Raw genomic sequence first — 24,662 nt, forward strand, 5'->3', positions numbered from 1 at the left:
ACAGGATTTATTAAACTTGCATAGTCCAGAAAACTGAACATAAAAATATGTGTGTCTTAAACAAAGTGCTGTAACTTTGAAGCGTACTTCCTATGGTTACACAATTTACATCATTCTATTTGTGATGTAATAAGGATTAAAACAATACCTAGGATGCTAAACCGTAAGGATTAAAACAATACCTAGGATGCTAAACCGTAAGGCCAAAATTTGCCATGTAAGCAACTCTTTTGGTTAAGAACAAGCAACCCGTGATCCATAACTTTAAAAATGGCCGCTCCTGATAACTTGCAAAAAGCGCCGTTTGCTTTGCCATTACATTTTCCATCAGGCTATACATTAGTCACGTATTTGATCAAACACACAACTGAAAGTAAACACACGGCAAGAATATTGAATCATGAAAATGCGAGTTGCTGTCATTCATCACTTCACTACAAGTAAGCCACTGTAGTTACAGTGTTCACTTAAACTTCTCCAAGTAGTTCAGTGAACAGATTTTCAGCCAATGTGTAGTTTTAGGTTGAAGAGCTCAATTAATGTCTTCATGCATATATATGCCGATATTGTGAAAGCATAAAAGTTCTATGCTGGTTCAAAGGTCAACTCTGTATACATTTACTGCTCTCTCTCAACTAAACACTCAGGCTAACACACAAATATATGTCTGTTACTAATAAAGGATACACACTGACAAATTGACATGCAGACATATTTACCTCATTGAGAAACTTCAGTAGTTTGTCTTCATTCATGTTGGGTACCTTATAACTGTAAATGTGATAGTTACCAGTAGTATTATACATAACACACCAATACAGTTTGATATATAAAAGAACAACACAACTCAATGATGTTACTACTTACACATATTTTTACAGGTATTGCACACATGACAGGATACATACAAACATAGACAAGTTACAACACAATACACACAAACAGACAGATACACAACACATAACTACACACAAATAGATGGACACACAACACATACGGTTACGTAGCTACACAGACAAACACAAAACACATAGTTACACAAAAACACACAGCTACACACAAACAGACAAACACACAACACATAGCTACACAAACAGACAAACACACAGCTACACACAAACAGACAAACACACAACACATAGCTACACACAAACAGACAAACACACAACACATAGCTACACACAAACAGACAGACAGACGCGCTACACATAGCCACACACCCCTGGAAGGCTCGTTGCACATGATCTTTACAATTAGCTACTCTACTGATCATCTCCTCCATCACTGCCTCTGACAAAGTGTCTGCCTCTATGTAATCACAACCCTAGGGGAGACATGTAACTCATATACAACAACCAACCTAGGGGAGGATATGTGTATTAATAAAAGAACATGTACAACACTCTGTGTAGCAATCATCCTTTTTGGATATACTTATGTAACATCAACAATAATCATATATGACAAAACAGAAAGACTTACAGCATTATCTTGCTTTATAGGTATCTTGTGTATCTGCAGAGAAAACGTGATAGACTCTAATCTGTTCTCTGCTTTGCCTGTAAGGATCTTGTTTACCCTGTGGTGGGCAATAATTGGATAACAACAATACACACATACTATATAAAAAGGTGTCAGGTAATAGCACATTCATACACAATACTCTAACAGATTTGTAAAGATTATATTCTCAACCATAACTGGCCACAAGGTAAAACACACTATGTATCTGTGAAGACATTGTTACTAAGGTAGAACAGACTGTGTGTGTTTGTTGAATGTATTTCAGCCCTCCCTATATGAAAGTACAATACATGTATTAATATCATACCTGTTTCACTGCCCATACAAAAGTCTCAATAGTAGCAGTGAAATTTATCCCGTATTTCACTGGTAACAGTGAAAAAGTTGTAATTGCAATTTCATTGGCTAGAATTTATGTTAACAATGTAGTGCTAATTAGTGTTTAAGCGTGTTTAGTACATAGTGACAAACTGTGTACGCAGCGAGTATGATATTACCTGGGAATAGCAGGGGTATAGCAGTGAAACTTTGGGATAAATACCACTCTTGTTGTATTGAAAATGGTAAATTTCCAATACAACACTCGTAGTATTTATCCCAAATTTCACTGCTACCCATGCTATTACTAGTACATATTGACTATGAAAAGGTATGTACAACATCATACAGTGGGACATACACACAAATAAACAGACTCACCTATTCAAGTACAAGTGTCCATATCCGTTTGCATATAACATTAGTTTAGCCCTCCTGTGTGATTGTGACATCAATAGTGATGAGAGAGACAAACACACATTGACAATTGGACAAACACACATACATACATAGCTAAGACAAGGAACAAGAGTATATACTGTATAGTAATAGTAACCAAAGAGTATCAAACGGGTGTATTACCCCGTGATTAATGATTGCGTGAAGTAACATGGATACTTCAGTAATTGCTCGTTTACATTGCCAGTACAAGTTGCTGTATTTAGTCCAATTCGGCCACTAAACCATGATAGCGTTAAAGAGAAATGGCTAATGCTAAAGTTCTGGCACTGTCAAGTGGATCCCTGAACATGCTTGTTTGTGTAACCGTTGTTTTGGCCAGCTGGAGTTATCTTGAATTCTTTCCTTGTACAATTAACTGTTGAACACTTGGTTGAATAACTTGGAAAACTGGCAAATAAAGACCCGTTACCACGTATGCATTTCAAATTACCATTTTGCGAAAACGAACAATTACTGAAATATCCATGTTATTTTTACACAATCATTAATCACAGGGAAATACACCAATCGACACTCTTGGTTTCTATTATATACTCTTGCAAGGAGATATGACATTTATTCCGACAAATAAGAGACAGACTACTACACACAGACTGACAGACAAGAGACAGACTACTACAAACTTCTATCACTCACATTTTCTTTATCATGGTTTCCATGGTACAGTTGAACTGGTAGAGATTGTGTGTTAGTGAGTTAACTGCAATCATCCAGGACTGTAATTGGGTGGGGAAACACCTCTAAACAACATTACCTTATATGGGTGCATGTAGTGTACTAAATTGTAAAGCTGCATAGACCAATATATCGGCTGCTACTCATGATTGTAAATAAAGTATTGTAATTTTCAAAGTGTTTATCCTATAGCTACGTCAGTGTACTCATGGAATAAATTGATAGCAAGGGATTCAACCTACAAAGAATGTATGAGGACCAAATCATAGTGTGGAAATATAGTTTAGTTTATAAGCAAGCTAATCTTATACATACCTTTAAAAAATGATCAATAACTCGTTACCAGTTGACTTCATTTATTTTAAATAGCTGCTAGCTGATCGATTCATCATTTAATGGCGAGTAAGACCACATACAGTTCACATAACTTAGATGACGAACGAAGCATGGTGTGTGGCATTGCAATAAAACCAGTCCCATCAGTTCATAACAAGTAAGCTTCTATAGTTACAGTGGTTATTTAGCCTTCCCCTAGTAGCCCAATGAATAAGCTTTCTTTTGATATCTGGTTTTAGGCTAATAGAGTTAGGCAGCCCAAGTAACCTGGCCATACACCTGTAAAGCATTCCTCAAAAGTTTTGTGTGACTTTCAAGAACAAAATTTACCCAAGTAGTATAGCGACAGATATTACAATATATGACTATTTTGGTCAATACGTGTGTGCAAGTGGCAGCCAACTAGCACAGCTACAGCTACTATATAGTATAAATAAGGATTCACAATGGTGATGTCACGTCACTACAGTTAGTCTCGTTACGGGTACAACTTGTCTTGGATATGGGTCCAGTTGTGGACAATTTCAGCTTAATTTCACCTTCCAAAACAAATCTCGTACCTTGCCTTGGTTCTTAGCAATAGCACCATAAAAATTATTGATGCCATGAATGGGTTATTCCTGCAGTTACATTCAACCCACTTGGCTAGCCTGATACTACTAACACACACACACACACACACACACACACACACACACACACACACACACACACACACACACACACACACACACACACACACACACACACACACACACACACACACACATTCAGTACGCATGTACAGATGGACATAAACACAAATACACATGCAACAGACTACACAAGTACACATACTGACACACACATACAGACAGACTTACATTAGCCACTTCACCATTCTGAGCTACTAAAGTAATAAAGTCCAAGTTGACAATCCCATCCTTCCTGTATACTAGTTGTAATATACAATTGCCAATATCTTCATCATCCGTATCCCCTCTGATCAGCTTCTCCTTCAGGTTACCACTAGACTGTAATGTATTAGTATATGACATAATCAAGAGTTAATAATAGTAGGGAGGGAGAGTGTCTAATGCTCAATAGGCCTGTATAAAATGAGCGCGTAGAGCACCCGCTTATTATAGTATACCTTTGTGATTTCCTATAGTGTTGATGACCGCAATAAACACGTTATGTTACATTTGTATGGCCTTACAAAATCGATAGTTGGTGAGAAAGCAGTGATGCGAAGATGGCTACTCCAGTGAGTGATGGAAGAACCAGAGAGAAATTGTTCATAACTTTCATCTGGCGCTTTTTCTTAGGTTGGGAAATGTTGCCTCGCACGTTGCTCACGAGACTGATTCGTGAACAGCTAGTAGTATCGATAACGTCCTTCTGCGGCGTGCCTCATTTCACATCTCCCTTCATGCAATCAACACATCTGGCCAAGAAGCCAGATTGTCTTACGCGCTCATTTTATACAGGCCTATTGAGCGTTAGACACTCTCCCTCCCTACTATTATTAACTCTTGATATAATAGTATATGATATAATAGTATATGATATAATAGTATACTACTGTATGGCAGAAAGCATGGACCAAAGTAAAATCTTAATTATATAAGGACACCTTGATTTGTGTATGGTCCCATATGCAATAGTGTCACACATTTAGACCCCTGAAATCAGGACACCTTACTAATAAGGACACCTTGATAACCAGGACACTTGTCCATGGTCTCATTTGTATTAGTGTACACACATTCAGACCCCTGAAATCAGGACACTTCCTAATAAAAGAAAAAAGTTGTGAAATAAGGGAATAGCTAAAAAGTGGTGAAAAAAGCCTATACCTGCAGATATACTAGTGGACATTTAATCCTTAAACTGGTTATAGACTGAACTTTAGGGATTTAATTTCCACCAGTAGGTATAGGCAACCTTTCATTTTTCATCATCCTTTTAGTTTCACTACTTTTTTTTTTGATCTCTAAAATCCAACTTAACTTTCACCGCTGAATTTTCCGGCAGACCATACAGTCTGCTACAAATACAAGCTTAACTGTACACTGTAGTACTTAGTTACCATACCTCTTAGTTACCATACCTCTTAGTAATCGCTATAGACTAAGGACCTCGACTAGGTTGCTTTTGTTTATGTAAATAAAACCACTAAGGAATTACAAGACAACAAAACTGAAAAATACGGTAAAAGCAGCTTAAACTAGTATATTAAAAGTTATAAATTTAAAAATGAAGTAGGGGTCCAAGCGATAAAAAGTAGTGAAACAAGAGATGAACGATGGTAGCTATTACAGCATAGCCCGGTGGGAAATTCCTACTTTGGCATGGTATAACAATTATTTTGTGTTCAATGCCAAAGTAGGGATTTCCCACCAATCTATGCTATAATAGCTACCATTGTTCTTCTCTTGTTTCACTACTTTTTATCGCTTGGACCCCTACTTCATTTTTAAATTTATAATTTTTAATATTTTAGTTTTAGTTAAGGCATACAGCTAGCTGTAAACATGTGACTGTTCTATTAGGGTGACTACTGTATTAGAGTATCTTGAGTCAGCTAGCCTGCAAAGATGTGCGCCTGAAAAGGGGTGGGGTCATCATGGTTTCGATTGATTATTAGCACATCCCGAGTCAGCCTACCAACTTGAAGGTGTGTGGTCACTAGCTATTCCGTCATAAATACAGCTAGCATAAAAGGGGTGTGGTCATCGTAGTTTCAGTCGATAATGCGTAGAATAAAGAATAGACGTGATCCTGTGACCTATTGTGAAGATACAGCTGGCTATCTATTACCAGTATCTCCGTACTGTACAGTAGCATGTAAGCACCTTAAATAATCCTTGTTGCATCTAGAGCTGTACCGATAATCGGATCGGCCAAAATATCGGCCACCGATATGGCAATTTTTACCAATATCGGCATCGGTGCAGAACAGTACGAGGACCGATATCTCTACTGATATTTATACAGCAATAGTTTGTACATAAACGGATTATAATATTGGTTTTCTACATTATCCATGTGGCTGTTCAGTAGCAGCGGCTTATTGTTCACTGTACAGCAAGCGCTACGCTACAAGAAGCCATACAAATACACGCGATTCTAGTGTTTGTTGTTGGAAAGCTTATCAGTCTTAAATAAATGAAGCAGTTATATATAGTACCTTTGTAATAAAAGAACAGTCACAAGAAAACCTACTGTACCAGCCTTCACACAAGCCAATAAAATGCGTAGTAATGCAGAAATATCCATTTAAGGCTCCATGGGAGTATGCATGAAAATGTTTGTGGGTGCCTAATTGTCTGGATTGCACAATAGAAACCCAAGCCACTATTACCACAGGCATAGAGTGAGCAATGAATATATCCACATGTTGTTGTAGAGTAGGTAACTGTACACTTTTGCACAGATTAGCTAACTATGACTCTTGTTTGTAATGTAAATATCAGATCGACTATCGGTTATCGGCTTCTTTTGGTGGTATCCATATTGGATATCAGTACATGCCAAAATCCCATATTGGTACAGTTCTAGTTGCATCTATTATGAAAGTGTTGATACAGAAAATTAAATGCCTCGATACGGTTTCGTTGGATGAAGAAGAGGACAAGCAGCCTGATTGAAGATAAAAGAAAAGACAAGGCGAAGAGGGCATACACTTGTTGGAACCCCAAAAGGCACATCCCACTGGTCAGTAGTTTGTTATATTTAATGCTGTATTATGTACACCCTGTGTATTATATGGGCTAGTACTATTCCGTAAAGATGATTTTTGTCTCATAAGATGTCTCTAGGATGGTTTTCAAAGGCAGAATTTTTGGCGGCGCGTAAAATTTTCACCCGGATCTCTACTTAAACGGTACTACCGTACCATTTGATAAGTAGTCAGTTACAAATAAAGTTGCTACAGGTAAGTATTACAATCCATACAACTACTCTCAACAGTCTCCTTACTGAGCGATTGTTTCTTTGAGATTTATCCCAAATCTTGTATCACGCATGCATATATGCACACGAGCGAATCACGCCACACTTCTGAAAATAGCCGACGGTGATCCTTGGCTGTCTTAGACTATCAATAACAATCCTGTGGACTTCAAAACATGACCATCAACTCGAGGATGCATAACAGTCGTCGTTTCTAACAAGAAAAGCTTTGTAGTATTAAGTAACAAACCCGCAATAGTGCGCGAAGGATCTGGTTATCGGGACCTCTGTGGGCGTGCGTATTTCAGGGTAAGCGCATCATACTATAAAATGTATGATAGAAGTGGTAGTGCATTAGAATTGTAATCGAAGCGCCTTTTATAGCATCACACTGGATAAATCTGGTTGAAGCGGTGAAAGGGTTAAAATTCCTAATTTTTCTATATATTGTTTGTATTTTGTGTATACACGTTTAGATCTCTCATAACAGGACACCTTGATAATCAGGACACTTGTCCATGGTCCCATTTGTATTAGTGTACACACATTTAGACCCCTGAAATCAGGACACCTCACTGACACTTGTTCACAGTTCAGGGACCAACACATCATACTATACTCATTTCACAGTTACAATTGACACTAACACAACAGTAATTAGTTACAATACAGTATCTATAAACCAGGAAAATGGGTCCATTATCAACACAATAACTTCACCGTTATATCATAATCACACAAAGATCAGATAGGACCATTAAACAAGCATGTATAGTTAACAGTCATGAATAAACCACTTCACTGCCAGACCTGTGTGGGGACAAAATGTTTGGCCTTACTATGGAGGTGATTACTAATTTGAAGAGTTTATTAAGAGACATTTCACTCTCTACCTTACTGACATACTCAAGTATGTTAGACCAGAGAATACTTATCACACATATATAAACATCAAATCACCATGACAACCTCACCTCAGAGACTCGGACGTCACTGATCAAGTTGATATCCCAATAAAGTGCTTCCTGTAACCATAGCAACATATAAACAATGTGTATATGAAGTAGGACAATCCTTTGGGTTTAGCACTATACTGTAACAATATTTCATTCCTTGTATGTTCACTGATTGGTAAACAAAATGTCATAGTCAGTTGATTTGATGAATTACCACACATGCACACTAATTATATTTCAGAAGGCTCAGTCTCTATTATTACCAGCTGTTAGTAGTTATTAACACATGGGAATGTGTGTCACGTGTATGTGATGTATGCGCTAGGGTTGGGAAATATTTCAATAAATCGCCAATATCGTCTCAGCAAGTGCTCGCAATACCATTATTGCATGTATTTTTCCTTCGCAACATTATTATTGTATAGGCAATATATAATTATCGCATTTGTAATAATTATCGGATTATTCATCTATTTTGTGTCTCTTCTAGACCTCATATCTGATATGGTTCTTGCCAATTATGTCAATTGATTAACTTGTTAGCAAAGAAGTTATGTTTATAAACTAATTCTCAGTGAAAACAAGCAGTAATATGGACTTTTTAAACCATGTAGTGTAGGTGTGCTTCATTTTCACATGCAATATTGCAATAATTGCATTACATGACTGATGCAATAACTGCATGTCACAATTTCAATATCGCCCAACACTAGTATGCGTATGAAGAACTCTTATAAATACCCACCATGCCTTGGCTCTTCGACCTTTTTCTTAGCTCACTGCTGTTGGTTGTGTGTTGAATTTTTGCTATGTCTAATACCTGCCTTCAGATGTGATGAAGCCACATAAACCAGTTGCCTGTTGTACCATAGCTTGCTGGTTGTGGGAGACACTTAGCTAGTACAGATGTATCTATCTTTGCAGGCCACTCAGTCAGGGGAGCAGCAACATCCGCAGCTGCTGGTTCAAAACTTTAGTATTCTTTTTACTACAATAAAGGGGTTATCCTCTTTCAGAGGAAATAATGTATTGAGCCAGATGTGTTGGGAGCAAAATCTTTGTCCTTATTATGGAGGTGTGTCCTTTATTGAATTGAGAGTATTGCAAAGTAGCTACACTACATAAGCTATCACACACACACACACACACACGCGCACGCACACACACACACACCTTATTCTTTTCTCCACGGGCTGACAGGTAAAAGCCATCAGGATCAACCTTGAAGATCAGGGGAACCCCCATTTGATCATTCTGTGTAAAAACAAGCACACAAGGTAACATACAATACCTTCTAATTAATGCACAGCACAACAAATGAACATGGTATATAATATACATTTTCCAGACAATATATATATATATATTTCATAGAATGGAATAGCATTGCTTTGTGGAATTTACTATGAAATTAACTAGAACCAAATATGTAACTAAATTCTCCAGCAAGAAAACCCATCGTGTTGATATAGATATGAAGAGAATGCCACTCATATACTTAGTTACCATATTAGACATTTACTTATGGGTGGCTTCAATTAGAGTAACTGTATTGTTTGCTACTATGGTGACTACCACTAGTTACTACAGTGACATACCAGGTGATATCAAGTATCAACACTTAAAGGATTCTAAATGAAGGTGTTCTGAACATCTTTGTAGCTCTGTTGTAACCATGTGTCAATTAGTTATCCACACAATACACGAGCTATTGTTAGAGAAAGTTAGAACTAAAAAAACCCTAAGGTTTATGTTCAACAAAGCTACATAGCTGATTCACACACTAATAAAGAATTTCACTACATTACACAATACCACAAACACATATCCTGAAGCCATGCAATACCTAATACAATTAGTAGTACTTGTATGGGTTCAGTTTGGGTTGTTAATTTATAACATTTAAAAGAATGATTGGATAAAACAAAAGGTGACATGTCCACCCATCCCATTTTAATGACTTTATCCACACCACAGTGGTCTGGCATGGATAATATTTGCAGTACAAAGAGAGGTGAGGTTGATACATAACCTGTAACTTCTCTATGAACGTGGGTAACGTTTTTTGCTTAGCTTCTGGTTGCAAACTGGTTATGGTGGTTATACAATACATAATCACAAATGGAAATTAGAACGTGAGCTAAGTAATCCAAACACACTTGGCAATATTTTACTGATGACTATAATATTCAGTAAAAATAGCAGATCTTGTAAAACAACAGTAGTAAAACAGTTTAAAGCTAAGGCAATGCCCAAAGTTCAATTAAAAACGAGCGTCCAAACCATTTCAAATGTTTATGAGTCCTTGTCCAACAACATCTGGTCATCGAAATAATTTTAAAAATGATTACAAAAATTGTTCACAATCAGCTGTCAAACAATCAACTGTTCAACTGTGGCATTTTTAGGATACTGAGCAATCTGATTTAACATCATACTAATGACCACACAAACTATATACTCATCACATGACAGATCACACCTCAGTACTTCAATAGAATATTTGTATTCTGTAACTTGAAATACTAAGCCAATCAAAGTTTTACTAATCACTGAAAATTATAAATTACGCAATAACATAACAGCACAAAACATCATGAGTTATAAAAGTTTGAAAACCCCACAAGTCCATATCACATGTTATCTGATCAGTTTACACACAAACCACAAGACACACGTGTATCATATAACAACATTGACTAGTTTTATATGTCACTATTCTCCATGATAGTATTAGTTGCTACAATTTCTTTGTGGAATGCCTTCTTAAAGAACACTCCTGAATTGTAGACAACCTCTTATAAAGGACACCCATGACCTATCTAGGTCCCAAACCAACAGTATTTATACACCTCTAAACTGAGGACAACTCCTTAAGTTCTGATTATCTACTATATATAGACAGAACACTTCTATATATGTTAACTTAATCAAAGAATGTTAGTAAAGTGTGTACATACAAGAAAGACAGCCCACTATAAAATAGCTTTCTCAGAAATCAGCCTTACACATAAGCACATGGTCCCCAATGTGCCACATGGTTCAAAGATGTGTACACTTATACAAATGGAACCACGGACAAGTGTCCTGGGTGTCTTCTTCACACTGCACACTAGCTCAACAAATCAGATTTGCCAGGAAATTACAAGCACAGAAGGCAAGTGCATATAGTGGCAACCTCCTTGTTTCGCTAATGTAAAAATGACTTTTAAAGTGGTACCTAATTAAACCACATGTGTACACCACATTCCATACACACTGATGTGTGTCATGTGTGGCCTGGGCTAGTTATGTAAACAACTCATCTTAATATGGTAATGACAGTTAGGAAGTGTACAGTGTGTGGAGCGACCAATGAGGAAAAGTTCTTCCTTAAAACTGTTATTTCAAGCACAACAATTAACATGGCTTGTAGCATTCCCAACATGTTTAAATTGCTGAAGTGACCTGTAAGTATGTAATATGGTCACCAACCACAGTGTCTTGATTATCAAGGTGCCTGATTTTCCAGATCATTCTATGCACTAAGGGATATTTTGGAACCTTAAATAAGTGTATGGATTATGTAGGTGTCCTCAAGTGTAACAAATCTGGTCTCAAACACCTTTATCTGGATGTAGCTTAAAAAACAACAACAACAAACAGACAATCACAGATTCCCTGAGGATCATATATCCAATATGGGTAACACGAATTGTATGTGGAGAGCATACATCAGTTACAGCATGTATTGCCCATTACAGCACAGGGAATAATATAGGATGGTGACCATGTTGTTAATTTGTATGTTACCGTATAGCAAATTTTTTTGGCAAATAGTGTTACAATTGCCAAAGTTTTATCTGTCAATTATTTTTAGCAATGACAAGAGCAGATTGGCCATGTTGAAAAGATGGGTATTGAAGTATCGTGACAGGTATTGTGGGCATTTCCAAGCTCCCTTCAATTGTTGCTAGGTTCATTGCCCCATAACAGTTCACAAAAATCTAAACATTGCTCCCGACATTACAAGAACCATAGATTATTGTATTCTCTACGATGCAAGAACCAGTGAATGATGCTTACACTTATACGGTAGCTACCACTCGAATGCAATGCCGCTATGCACAAGTGCAAGCAATTAAAAAGACTCGCTAATTAAGGGGTGTGACAACCGTTTCCATCATGAGTCATCATCCCTCAATGCGAGGGATAAAGACTCGTGATTGAAATGGCTGCCACGCCCCTTAATTGGTGAGTTGTGTCACTTGCACTCACGTGTAGCGATATTGCATTCAAGCGGTACAGTATACGTAGTAGCTAAAAAAAATTCTGGTGAAACCCCATTGGCCAAAGTTTTTTTTTTTGGCAATTTTGCAATAGTGGGTTTTGCCAAAGTTTTTTACTGCCAAAGTTTTTTACTATACAGTAACCCTTGATCTGAAAACATTCTGACAACACAGCATCTAATAAATTCCTCAGATACTAAAGTAAACTTCAAGTTACCATGTTTACCAAGTTCAGAGTTTGTCAATATTTCAGGGAATACAACTATTGCACAATACAATCAGTGAGTATTGTCAAATAAAAGCCATATAATGCTTGGTAACTGAGACCAATACAACAGCACCTAACAACACAATGTAACCACATCTGTGTAATAGTATCATCTTTGAATAGGGACAAAGATTTCAGGCTGAACAGGTCTGGCTCTAATCTCTGAAAGAGAACACTTACTTTTGTTGGTCTCAAAGTCTGTGTTACCATAGAGGTATCTAATGCACACTGTTAAAAATGTTCACAATAATACTTGAGTGAGTGAACAACAAAAGACTACAATGTATGCATCTTTGTACTCAATTTTCAATCAAAGATGTTTATATGAGTGGATATGTAAGTACGCATACTTGGCAGTTTATCAAAAAAAAAAAAAAAAAAAAAAAAAAATGGTGGTTCCCAACCAAGTTGTACAAATGATAAACATACTGGCAGGTAAAGAAGGTACAACAGTAATCCCCTAATAAACAAGCACATAATCTCACATAGTGGACACTTAGGGAAATATTGCCTACTGAAGTTATTCTCTGTGAGAGGTACATTAGATTAACCTGAAAAATCTCTGGAAGTACACCCCTCAATTGTGAACAACTGCCTACAGTAGATACCTATTTACAAAATGTACAAAAATAAATTCCACACTGATACGTTTTAGAGGATAGTAAAAGCCTTACAGTATAAAAGAGTGGAGACTAAAAGGAGTGAAGACTTCTGAAGGACCAACAGCAACTCATGTACTACTACTGCCTTTGGTATAATAAATATGTTACTCTGGTATGGACTAGTAAGAAGGCTGGTGAAAGGAGGGAGACAATGAATGGAGACGGAGTCACAACCTTGATATCACAAATTCTGTGGAATACAGAGAATAAATCTCATGTCAAAAAATGTTGACTAGATCAACCAAATAACATACAAGCCTAGCAAGTGTCTTAAGGAGCCACAATAACTGATATCTGTAACTCCCTCTACATGGCAGCCATTGATAGAGTTCCAATTGTGTCACCCTTACACTATACAGGCTTCTTCATGCATACCACAACTAGTTACAATAGTGACAAAGAGCTCGGTTGATCTTAACTATTTGTGAGCTTCTTAGAATGTAATATGATAGTGAATCACTGGTAATAAATGACACCGTTTCTTGCGAATTAGAAATTGGAGAATTCACAACGCACACACATGTACACTGCACACGCACGAATGCACATACACACTCTACCTTGTAAGCTACACTATACTACCTTGTAAGCTACACTACAAACACGCATATACACACACAAAATACACACGCATGCACATGTGCAATGGATCTATAACCATCACAATAAAACATGAAAATGTGTTCTAGTTCTATATAGTAGATATGAGAAATTTCCTTGAAACAGAACGGTGACTTATCTTCCAACAATAATCCCTCTCGTAGCTATGGTAGAGATACCGTTACTATTAATAGCTTCACCCACAAAAAACACCAAACATGGTATGGTAGGTGCTAATGATAACATACAGGCACACCAGCTAGTGTTAACTTGCCAATAGACAAGTGAATGCCAACCAGCTTCCCCTCTTAGCAACAATCACATCAGGTGACCTTGAACACACGGCATTTGAGGAGCAAAACATTACATACCGTTGTAACTAATATTGCTAATCATTAAAGAAATGTGTTTGGGCGGTAAGACATTTAAATGTCACTGGAAATACGCCACACTGGCCTACACTCCACACACAAATCACTACACTAAATCGCGCTACTGTTCTTAGTCGCTAATATGTTACAAGTAACACGTTATTGGCGCGTTTCAAAAACAAACATTGGGTGTAGACATGACATTAGAAAACTCACTCCGTCCCATTTCCAGAGCGGTGTTCCAGTGGTAAGGATTTCAGGGACCACAGGGGCTTGAGCTCTTCGCTTGTGGTTATAACACACATCGCCCGCCATTGCTTCAGCGCTACCACACAATGGGACAGTAGGCGAAGAAGGAAATAATCACGTGCAACATTAGGCGCGTATTATATTCAAAATAAAAAAATATATTTGACCGAGTTACAGGCGCGGGATAGCGCCGCCACAAATCGCACTGGAATGGATTTATACCGCAAGATACAGACCATCAAGTCATTGTGCATACCTGATCAGCCAGCCCCGGCACTGAAGGACTTTTTGTTGCCAAAGCCCAAGATGATATGACTCTCCCTCTCAGTACTGAGAGGACCTGCAAAGAAGGCCGTGTAGCAGGGACGGAGTCAGAAACATGTTACTAAACCATGTACCTTCTTGTGTTCAAGCATAAGTGGTATAACCAGGTAAGACTTCTGAACACCTTTATACAACCATCAGTGTTAATGAATTGTGACACATACAGCCAGTATAACTATATACAGAATTCCAGTGACATATTTGCTAATTCACAGAGGTTGCGCCTTGCATTTACTCAGAAATTTTGCTTCTCACTGGTGGAATGAAATACCATCGTCCTTTCATCCAACTATCACAGACCTCCACTTCCAAACTAGTAGGTATGTCACAACTTAGGACTTAATAAGCCTTACCGGCATGTAGCTTTGTGACAAGTTGAGTGATATGCTTTAACAGTCTAAATCAACTTCATTTGAAAATAGTGATTTGAAAATGCTGTGGCACCAGAGATGGGATAACGCGTTACGTAATATAACGTGTTACGTAATATATATTACAATTCACAATTCAGAGTAATATAACGCGTTACTTTTGGAAACGCAGTAATTTAACTTTAAGTTACTTTTGGAAACTACAATTTGTTACTAGTAACAAAACAAGTAATATTATTACGTAACAAGTAGCTGGAAGCAAAAGTAATGAGTAACTTTACCGCGATGTAACGAGTGATACTACGAGTAAAGATGAACAAGTAACGCATTATAAATGGATTTTACTGTCAATTATCCATTCCACTATTAATTAATCACCTTAATCCATTAACCTTTCTTCTATAATGGTGCTCAGGTGTTGCACGTACGCGTGACTGATGTGCATCACGTGACTGCACGTGGTTTATATGTTAACTTTAACTTAGCTGTCGTAATAAAAAAGTAACTTAGCATTAGTAACTTAATATTTGTAGCTAATATTATTAAGTTAGTAACTTGATATGTAATATTATTAAGTTACTATTTATTCTAAGTAATATGTAACTGTAATATATTATCATACTGATATAAAAATAATATGTATTATATTACTTTCATGAAGTAACTTCCCCAACTCTGTGTGGCACCAATAATAATTATTATGTGCACCATTGTCCAATGACATCCAGAACACAAATTGGGGGTTTCATTGCATATACTTGTATTCAATGCATAATTAGCATAGGCAGACAGCAGTACATTACAAATTAGGTAATTAACATGTATATGCATGTTGTTAATAAATATACAGGAGGTAAAAACAAACGAACAAAAAAACGAAATGCAAACTGAGGCTGGTAATGTGTTATTACCCTGCAATTACGTATAATGCAATGGCTATTTATTTTCCTTAAAATATAGATAGATAGATACCCACATGCACATATATTAGCTCCTGAAAGTAGGAATTCAAGTCAGCATGATTGTTTTGCTTGCCATTTATATGCATGGTATTGTAATCCTATATAGATTTGGTGTTATGCTACGTGATGTTCACAATATGCCAAGTGTTATACGGTTATTGCATTGTGCATTGTGTATATTTCTTAGTATGTAGCTAGCTATATACTGTGACGTAGCTAATATGTGACCAAATTTTGGAAAATTACCCTTATGGGTGCATTCGATGACATTAAATATTTAGTTCTGAAACACGTACAGCATTATAAGACCAATGTAAGGGTACAAATACCTTGAATTACAAGAATTTTAGAAAAGTGTTTTCTGCTATTAACACAGTACCATGCTAGTTTCAAAAATTATAGATGCAACCATAAAGGTGATTTTCCACAATTTGGTCAAATAATTATTATAGTTATATAATAGTAAGATGACATCAAAGTCGTTCCAATGTCTAACAGTAGATAAAAGCAAGTCTGTAGCTAGCTGTTGGTTTGAAGACATCATTATGTGGTGTTAAGTAGTCACTTATTATAATTATAAAAATTCTGGTGAAAAAATTAATAAACTTCCAGAGAGACAAATTGTATATAAAGTAATTTGGAATTTGGGTTGCTCTGAAAACACTACACAAAAATGCTAAAGACAGCAGTCAGATAAGTACTTTTTGTATAGTTGCAAGTGACACTTTTAGCTTGTATCGAAGTTGTACATGTGCACCATGCAGGGGTGGATTAGGAGGGTGGCAGGAGGGCCAGTTCCCCCCTCTCCTCAGTAAATTTTCATAGTGTTGCTCAATAAACATAGCTAGGCACCTTAGACATTTTTGAAGTGGCTTAATTTATAAATCAAAGTGCTACCCATATAAGCACCATTCAAAATATAGCATGTAGGTGCTACCATAACACTTTTGTTTCAACAATGTAGTACACGGGGAACTATAGGTGGGTTAGAGTGCACTCTACATTTAGAGACAGAGATAGTCTAATAGAATAGTAATATAATCTAATAATACAGTCAAGAGTAACATAATTACACCTGCTCTAATGGAAGATGAAAAGTCATGCACCAACACACTACATGTCAGCAACATCTATGTTTAAATATCAGGAGCGGATCCAGGATTTTGCTAAGGAGGGGAGGGGGGGGGGGGGGGGGCACACAGGTAGAAGTCACTCCACAGTGTGCAAAGCACACTCTGCGAAATGTGAAGCATGAGCCTTCTAGGGGGTCTGGGGGCATTCCCCCCAGGAAATTTTGAAAATTTAATGTTCTGAGATTGAATTTGGTGACAATTTTGACTAAAATTTGTTAATAGTTCAAACACTGGAAGATACTGAGTTATAAACCATGCAGAATTAGTTTAAACTGTTCCCTATTGAAATTTTGAAAACTTAACATTGTGAGATAATTTTGACTAAAATTTGTAAATGTATGCTTATGAAAATTCAATCCTGGAAGCATGAATGCTACTGAGCTGTAGTAGCTATAAAGTCTAAAAACAAAAAAAAGTTTGAAAATTTGACTTTTTGAGAATGATCTTGGTTGGCTGAAATTAAGTTGAAATTTTAAGAATTAGCATAAGGTCCCCTGCACAAGTATCACAAGAAATTTAAGCATATAGATAATCCTGGCATTTGGTGTGTAGCTACATCTCCAGAGAATTTCTATAGTCACTAGGGTGTGGATAGAGTCATTTACTCAATTTAGAACAGGTGTGTTTTGGTTGTTTAAATGACAAACAGTGTTTTTACAATTGTGTTACTCTTGACTGTTTTATTAGAGTATATCGATTCTAAACGTAGAGGGTGCTCTATCCCACTTAGTTCCCCTTGTGCTATGTCAATATTGGTAACAATTTGCTACAGACACTTTTATATTACACATAGTCATAAACTGCATAAAAATGTTTAAATTATGTCTAAGGTGCCTAGCTATGTTCAATGAGCAACAGTAAAAAAGAAATCCGGAGGAAGGGGGGGGGGGGGGGGGGGGAGAGAGTGCCCCCCCTGGATCCGCCCCTGAATGTTTTGCAATGCTTGTGCTTTAGTATAGCGCAGACCTTATGATAATTCAGGCCAAATAATCTTGAAACTTCAACAGGAGGTCAGGAGTCTAGTCCCAGTGTTACCAAGTTAGCTACTAAAGTATATAACTGGAGCTCTGGCAAGACAAAAATAAAATAAATCGTAGCTACTTATAAAACTAAACAATTATACATGGCATATCAACAGTTCAACCGATCGACTACATCCCATGATACTGAAGCCTGATAGTTAAATACTCTAGCTGTATGAACAGGAGATGGCAACATAAGCTGCCTGCTGAAGTACGCAATGTATTGTACCATTTGGTGGATGGCATTCATTGCTAAGCTTTGTAACAGTCACTGGCCTAGACAGCCAACTTCAATTGTCACAAGATCAACCAAAAATCCAAGATGCTGAAGTTCCACATTATAAATCTGTTGCCAATAATTTGCAATCACTGAATAACTGCATACAATCATGTTCAACCGAGTGTGTTGAACTATCTCCTTTATGTTTAGTGATCACTGCCAATGCTACACCGCTGATGTACTGGTTACAACAGAGTCTAACTAAATTTCAGTCGAAATTACCACCACAATCATTCTCAAAAGGTCAATTTTTCAAATTTTCCTTTAGAATGCTGATATAGACATTGTATTACCAGCTCAGTAGCATTCATTCTTCCAGCATTGAATTTTGCAAACATTTATATAATTACAAATTTCAGTCAAAATTTCCACATCTCATCACCAGAATGCTGATTTCTTTGGGGAGCTGCCTACACCTAATTCTGTTTTCTAGCTTAGTATATAGCTATATTGTATTAGTATTCACATTTCCAGTGTTGAACTGTCAATTTCAGTCAATTTCCATCCTTTATTTATTTATTTATTATTAATGGTTCTGAGAAAGACCAAAGTCTTATATATTGAATTACATAATTATAAATCTACTGTCTCTACAATAAATGTCTAGTAATGTCTTAAAAGAAGTTGTGTCCAAAGCATTTACTATATCAGTTGGAAGGGTGTTCCAGTCATTGATTATTCTGTTAGTGAAAGAAATTCAATCTAGTGTTGGTGTTGGCCCTTTCCTTATAATGTAACTTCAAACTTTTTGTGATGTTACAACTTATGGAACAAATCCCATCCCTCCTGGAGGAAGACTGAGTGTGGCCCCGACTAGACATTGGGTGACCTGCAGTTCGAATCCTGGGGTTGGAGGGATTTTTTTCCTTACTTTGGCCCCTTTTCTGTTACACCTTATTCAGTCAGTAAAGTCAAGTCACTCGGTCTAAGTCCTTGTAGGTTAGGTAATCCTAAGGCTGCAGCACATGTTGCTGTCAGACCTTCAGTGCTGGTCACTGTAAAGTGCTAATAATTTTAAAACATTATAATTTTTCAAAGTTTCCTGGGGGCATGCTATGCTTTGCATTTTGTGGAGTACACTGTCGAATCAGTGTCCCCCCCCCCCACACACACACACACACACACACACACACATACTTTAGCAAAATAATTATAGATTTGCCTCTGACCACTGTGTATTTATTAATAGTGTGCAGCCTCAGTTTGAGGATAAATGCACATACATTACATTACACTTACAGTAACTAAAAGAGTTATATATAACATTGCTACTTAGTGAAGTGGATTAGCTATAAAATTGTGCGTTTTTGTGATAAAAGCACCAAATTTGGCACAGAGCTAGAGGACCACCTTACAAACGAATCTGGATATTGGGCCAATTCCCTCCTTTGATAGGTTCCGCCCACTTAATCGCAATAACAAAATATTATTTAACTGCACAATAAACAAGAAAAATGACAAACTGAACATGAACTCTCTACCATATGATGTAGAATTACACTACTTTACCTATTTTGGCATATAGCAGATATGGCCAAAATTCACTCTGTGTGTAGTATTTCTACCGAGAACACTGTTTCAACAGTATAACTTAGTATGAAGTACTACATTATTAGACTTTCATCAGTTGTGAACTCATTTGATGTTTTTATGCAATCATGTGATGCTCTCATGTACTTTAATACATTTAAGAAGTGTTAAAGTAGGAAAACATACTGTACATACTAGAAAATATCTATTCAACCATAATATAACATCCTGTATTATGTACATGTACTGTACATATACACTTTGCTGTGTAGTGCGTTAGACTATCAGAAAACCATTGTGTGTATGTATATGTATAGCTATACATTTAGTGATCTGGTTAATAAGGCCATTGGAAGCCCCACCCATTTTTAGATATACCACTAAAACCATGAAAAAGCAATACAAAAATATGGTGAACCAAATTGTCTTAATATGCATACATGAATTCTATAGTTTACAATTACTTACGTAGATTTTGTGATTTATATACTAATACCATATATATTATGGACTCTTGACCATACCTGTTTCACTGCCATGCAAAAGTCCCTCTAACAGCAACTGCCCCATATATTCATGGCCTCCCCGACAAGTAGCTCTCTCTGTTGTTCTAGAGCAGCCTTAAGCTTGCTTGGTGAGATATGCAGTTCCCTTTGTGAAAATTTTTTCATCAGGCTTTGTCAACTAGTGCAAGATGACTAACCTCTGAATAATGTGTATACCATTTTCCATTGGATCATTTTGTGTATATGATACAATAGTGACAGTGCAGTTGTGAGCTCTGATAGTACATTTCAGGTATTCCACACCCAAAAAAACCTGGAATCAGTGTCACAACCTGAATTTGAACAGCTGGGCGATGGATAATGCTGCAGGGTTTGTACATTAACGTGTGTTTTAAGATTGGGACCTTCAAGTATCATGCTTACTAAGGCTAGCAGGGAGAAGATTTTTCTGACAACTCCCTGGAAACTTGCAAAAAAGATTTAGCTTTCCAAAATATAGGGCCAGTTATGATGTGCACATACACGGTGGATGACATCATTGTTTTGGCTGGTAACTATCGTAGCTACATTTGATGCAAAACAGATACATGGCAAACATAATGTATGCAAGGAAACAGTTTGACCAAGTAAAATTATTTTGGTCCCTTATATAATATAATTCACAGCCACAGTAGCTATAGTGTCTTCAGATCTGTTTACTGATGTAAGAGCTCAGAAGAGAGATATTTTTAATGGCATGTGAGGAAAATATCAGCCCTGGTGAAGGCCCACACCAAAGCTTGTGAGCTGGACAGTGACAATAATACCATCAACCTTGCACAAGCACTTAAAGATTGTACATAACTGGTCAAATGCTTGGGAAAGGTGAACCTTTTTCAGGGGTTTCTAGTGGGTTGATCTTACAAGCCAATATTTTGGTGACCTCAGACAAACCACCCTCTGTTAAATTTAATTAGTAAATTACACTCAAAATCAAGGTACAGTAACAGAGAAATCAAATATTCGATATTACATGTACAGTCAGCTGTTCTCAACTTTAATTAAAACAATTCAACAAAAAATGTCACCATATTAAAATATTTAGTCATTTAAATGCAAGAATTTTTCTATAGAGCATTTCCCCACACTCGCTAGCTAATTCCCATGCAAAATGTGTTTCAGAAACATACACTGTACACTAAACAGAAAAGGGTCCTGCTAAAAATCCTGGTTATGGGCCTGTGCTAGCCTTAGTAAACATGATACTTGAAGGTCAAGTCTTAAAGACTAATGTAAAGACACAAACACTGTAGCATCATCCATTGCCCAGCTGTGCGTACTAAAATTCAGGCTGTGATGTTTCGGATTGTTTCCAGTTTTGCTGGACACAGTAAGAAGAAAGCATGGAATACCTGAAAATGCACTGCCAGAGCTCACAGCTGCACTGTTAATATTGTATCGTACACCAAATGAACCACTGGAACATGTTATACACACATTATTCAGAGGTTTGTCATCCTGCTGTATGACAGGACCAGTTAATGTGCTGGTTATGGTTCATATACGTAGGTCAGCTTATGTCCATATCCAGCCCTAGTTGGTGGTTCAGGAATTGCTAACAGTGGCCGCCTCCATACATGGTCTTCCTGACTCTCTGTGTTGTTCTAGAGTGGCTTTGATTGGTGAGATCTTCAGGTTCCATTGTGAAATATTATTGTCAGGTTTTGTCAATGTGGTTTACCCAAGTCTGCTATGTGCATGAAGGATGCACTTGAACACACAACATTGTGTTTGAGCACGAATTTTGGAGTCTGAAAATAACATAATAGCCAAGTGTGTACCTAGTTAAATTTTTGTAAACTAGCTGAGTCTATGTATTGATCACAAAGTCTATGTATTGATCACAAAGTCTATGTACTTAGGCAATTACAAACTATAGAATAATTTGAATTCATGTACAACATGTAATAAGACAAGATTCATAATACTTATAGTATTACTGTAATTATTGCTTTTTCATGGGGTATATCTTAAAGTGAGTGGGACTTCCAATAGCCTTATAATCTAGATAGCTATGTTTATCACTAAATGTATATACATGTACATGCAGTGGTTTTCTTATACTCTAACCCACTATAGCAACGTTTACCTTGACCATATGTACAGTACATGTAAATAATACAGGTCGTTATATAGGGGATGGTTGAATAGACATGTGACTGGATTTGCAAAACCTTTTCACACATTTTAACAAAATGATGTAACACTTGACTCCTAATTAACTTCCTCTTTAGTTTCCAACTGCAGCCAGATACTTTAACTGCACTCATGGGCAATTATATGCAATAATAAAAGTTTCAAAGTTCAAAAAATGGGTCAATTTTGTGTGTGAAAAAGGTACCTTTCCGCAGATCTGGTCACACATTTCCTAGGATGTACAGTATGTGTTCTTACTTTTAACTGAATTAAAGTATATAAAGGCATCTACATGATTGCAAAAACATCAAATGAGTTCACAACTGATGAGAGTGCATTTTGGCCATATCTGCTATGCCAAAATAGGTAAAGTAGTGTAATTCTACATCATATGGTAGAGAGTTCATGTTCAGTTTGTCATTTTCCTTGTTTATTGTGCAGTTAAACATTAATATTTTGCTAGTGCCAGTTGAGTAGGCAGAATCTATCAAAGGGGTATGGTCTGCATTGGCCCAATATCCAGATTCGTTTGTAAGGTGATCATCTACCTCTGGCCAAATTTGGTGCTTTTATCACTAAATGCACAATTGCTATGTATTTTTCAGTTAATCCACCTCACTAACTATGATGTTAACTTACTGAGGAAATTACTTCAACTGCTGGATAGTGATGGTTCTTGAATATGTTCTTGAATATGTTCTTGAGGTAGTGAGTTCCATAGCCTAATTGATCTTGGAAAAAAGGAATTGCTATGATGGGTTGTTTGAGCACATAATAAATGTGATGGAATCTTTGATTGTGACCTCTGGTGAATGAGTTAACAGGAATAAGGTTAGTAAGATGAGTGATTAAATATATCACATTTTCTCCTAGCACGTATGTATTCACATGTGCTACCCATGTGTCCTAAGTGACGTAAATACAAAAAACAAATATCTTTGACACAAAGTCCATTTGTAAAGTCAAGTTATGGGGATAAGTTAGTCAGTTGGTAGAAAATTCTTATAAGATTTTTAAAACAAGTCTGCAGAAACTAGTTGGAATGGTTTGGGGCACTGTAGCTCTGCAAACTTTAATGGGTTTGGCTATGCCTATAATCAATACTGCCATGAAGGAAAAGCATAACATACCGTCATGAAAGCATAAAATACTGTCATGAAAGCAAGGATGATTTTTAGTTGATGATGATCCCTACAACAGTGAATGCATACTTCCTGGAATATGAGTATGTGTCTCTTGTAATGGGACAATTATTACTTTTTTTGGCACAAAGTCTCGTGCACCACAGCTAGCTCTCATTTTACATGTTTTCAGGACCCATAATTTGAAATATCCACACCTATAAGGTGACCTAATGTTGGCATAACACTTGAGCTCTAGCCTATTATCCTTGGCATATTTGACACAGGCCTATATACTATTATGTTTCTATGATGACTGTGATTCTACAAGTACTATAAGGAATATATCAAAAATAAGTGCCTGCATGATAGGCTGCATCAAATATGCCAGCATATGATGAAAAAGTGAGTACTATGCCAGCATAATGCTGGCATAGTAGATAGATATTTTAAACTATAAGCTTAATTCCATGAAAATAGGTTGATACTCCCTAATAGAGCAATCGGTGGAAACTGCAAACTGCAATAGAGCACTCAAATGTGCTGTATCCCTCATAGCTGTTAGGCTGTTAATTAGTCAGAATGCTTGATAGATCCTCCAGGCAAATTACTT

At 36.8% G+C, this 24,662-nt stretch overlaps 1 protein-coding gene across 2 annotated transcripts in view; it reads right to left on the minus strand.

Moving 5' to 3' along the window:
* LOC136247678 (1-phosphatidylinositol 4,5-bisphosphate phosphodiesterase beta-4-like) overlaps window positions 1-14,754 on the minus strand; it is a 47,171-nt gene extending 32,417 nt beyond the window's left edge. For both annotated transcript variants that reach the window (XM_066039507.1, XM_066039506.1), the window contains exons 1-9: window positions 14,593-14,754; window positions 9,381-9,461; window positions 8,226-8,276; window positions 4,179-4,328; window positions 2,941-3,020; window positions 2,224-2,277; window positions 1,483-1,579; window positions 1,221-1,324; window positions 720-771 (exon numbers count right to left, since the gene is read on the minus strand). In XM_066039507.1, the coding sequence (XP_065895579.1) occupies window positions 720-771; window positions 1,221-1,324; window positions 1,483-1,579; window positions 2,224-2,277; window positions 2,941-3,020; window positions 4,179-4,328; window positions 8,226-8,276; window positions 9,381-9,461; window positions 14,593-14,691 (768 nt within the window). In that variant the 5' untranslated portion in view covers window positions 14,692-14,754. The remainder of the gene's footprint in view (window positions 1-719; window positions 772-1,220; window positions 1,325-1,482; window positions 1,580-2,223; window positions 2,278-2,940; window positions 3,021-4,178; window positions 4,329-8,225; window positions 8,277-9,380; window positions 9,462-14,592) is intronic.
* Between the last annotated feature and the right edge of the window lie 9,908 nt (window positions 14,755-24,662).

Source organism: Dysidea avara, chromosome 2 (genome assembly GCF_963678975.1).
Source record: "Dysidea avara chromosome 2, odDysAvar1.4, whole genome shotgun sequence".
In the NCBI taxonomy this organism is placed as follows: Eukaryota; Metazoa; Porifera; class Demospongiae; order Dictyoceratida; family Dysideidae; genus Dysidea; species Dysidea avara.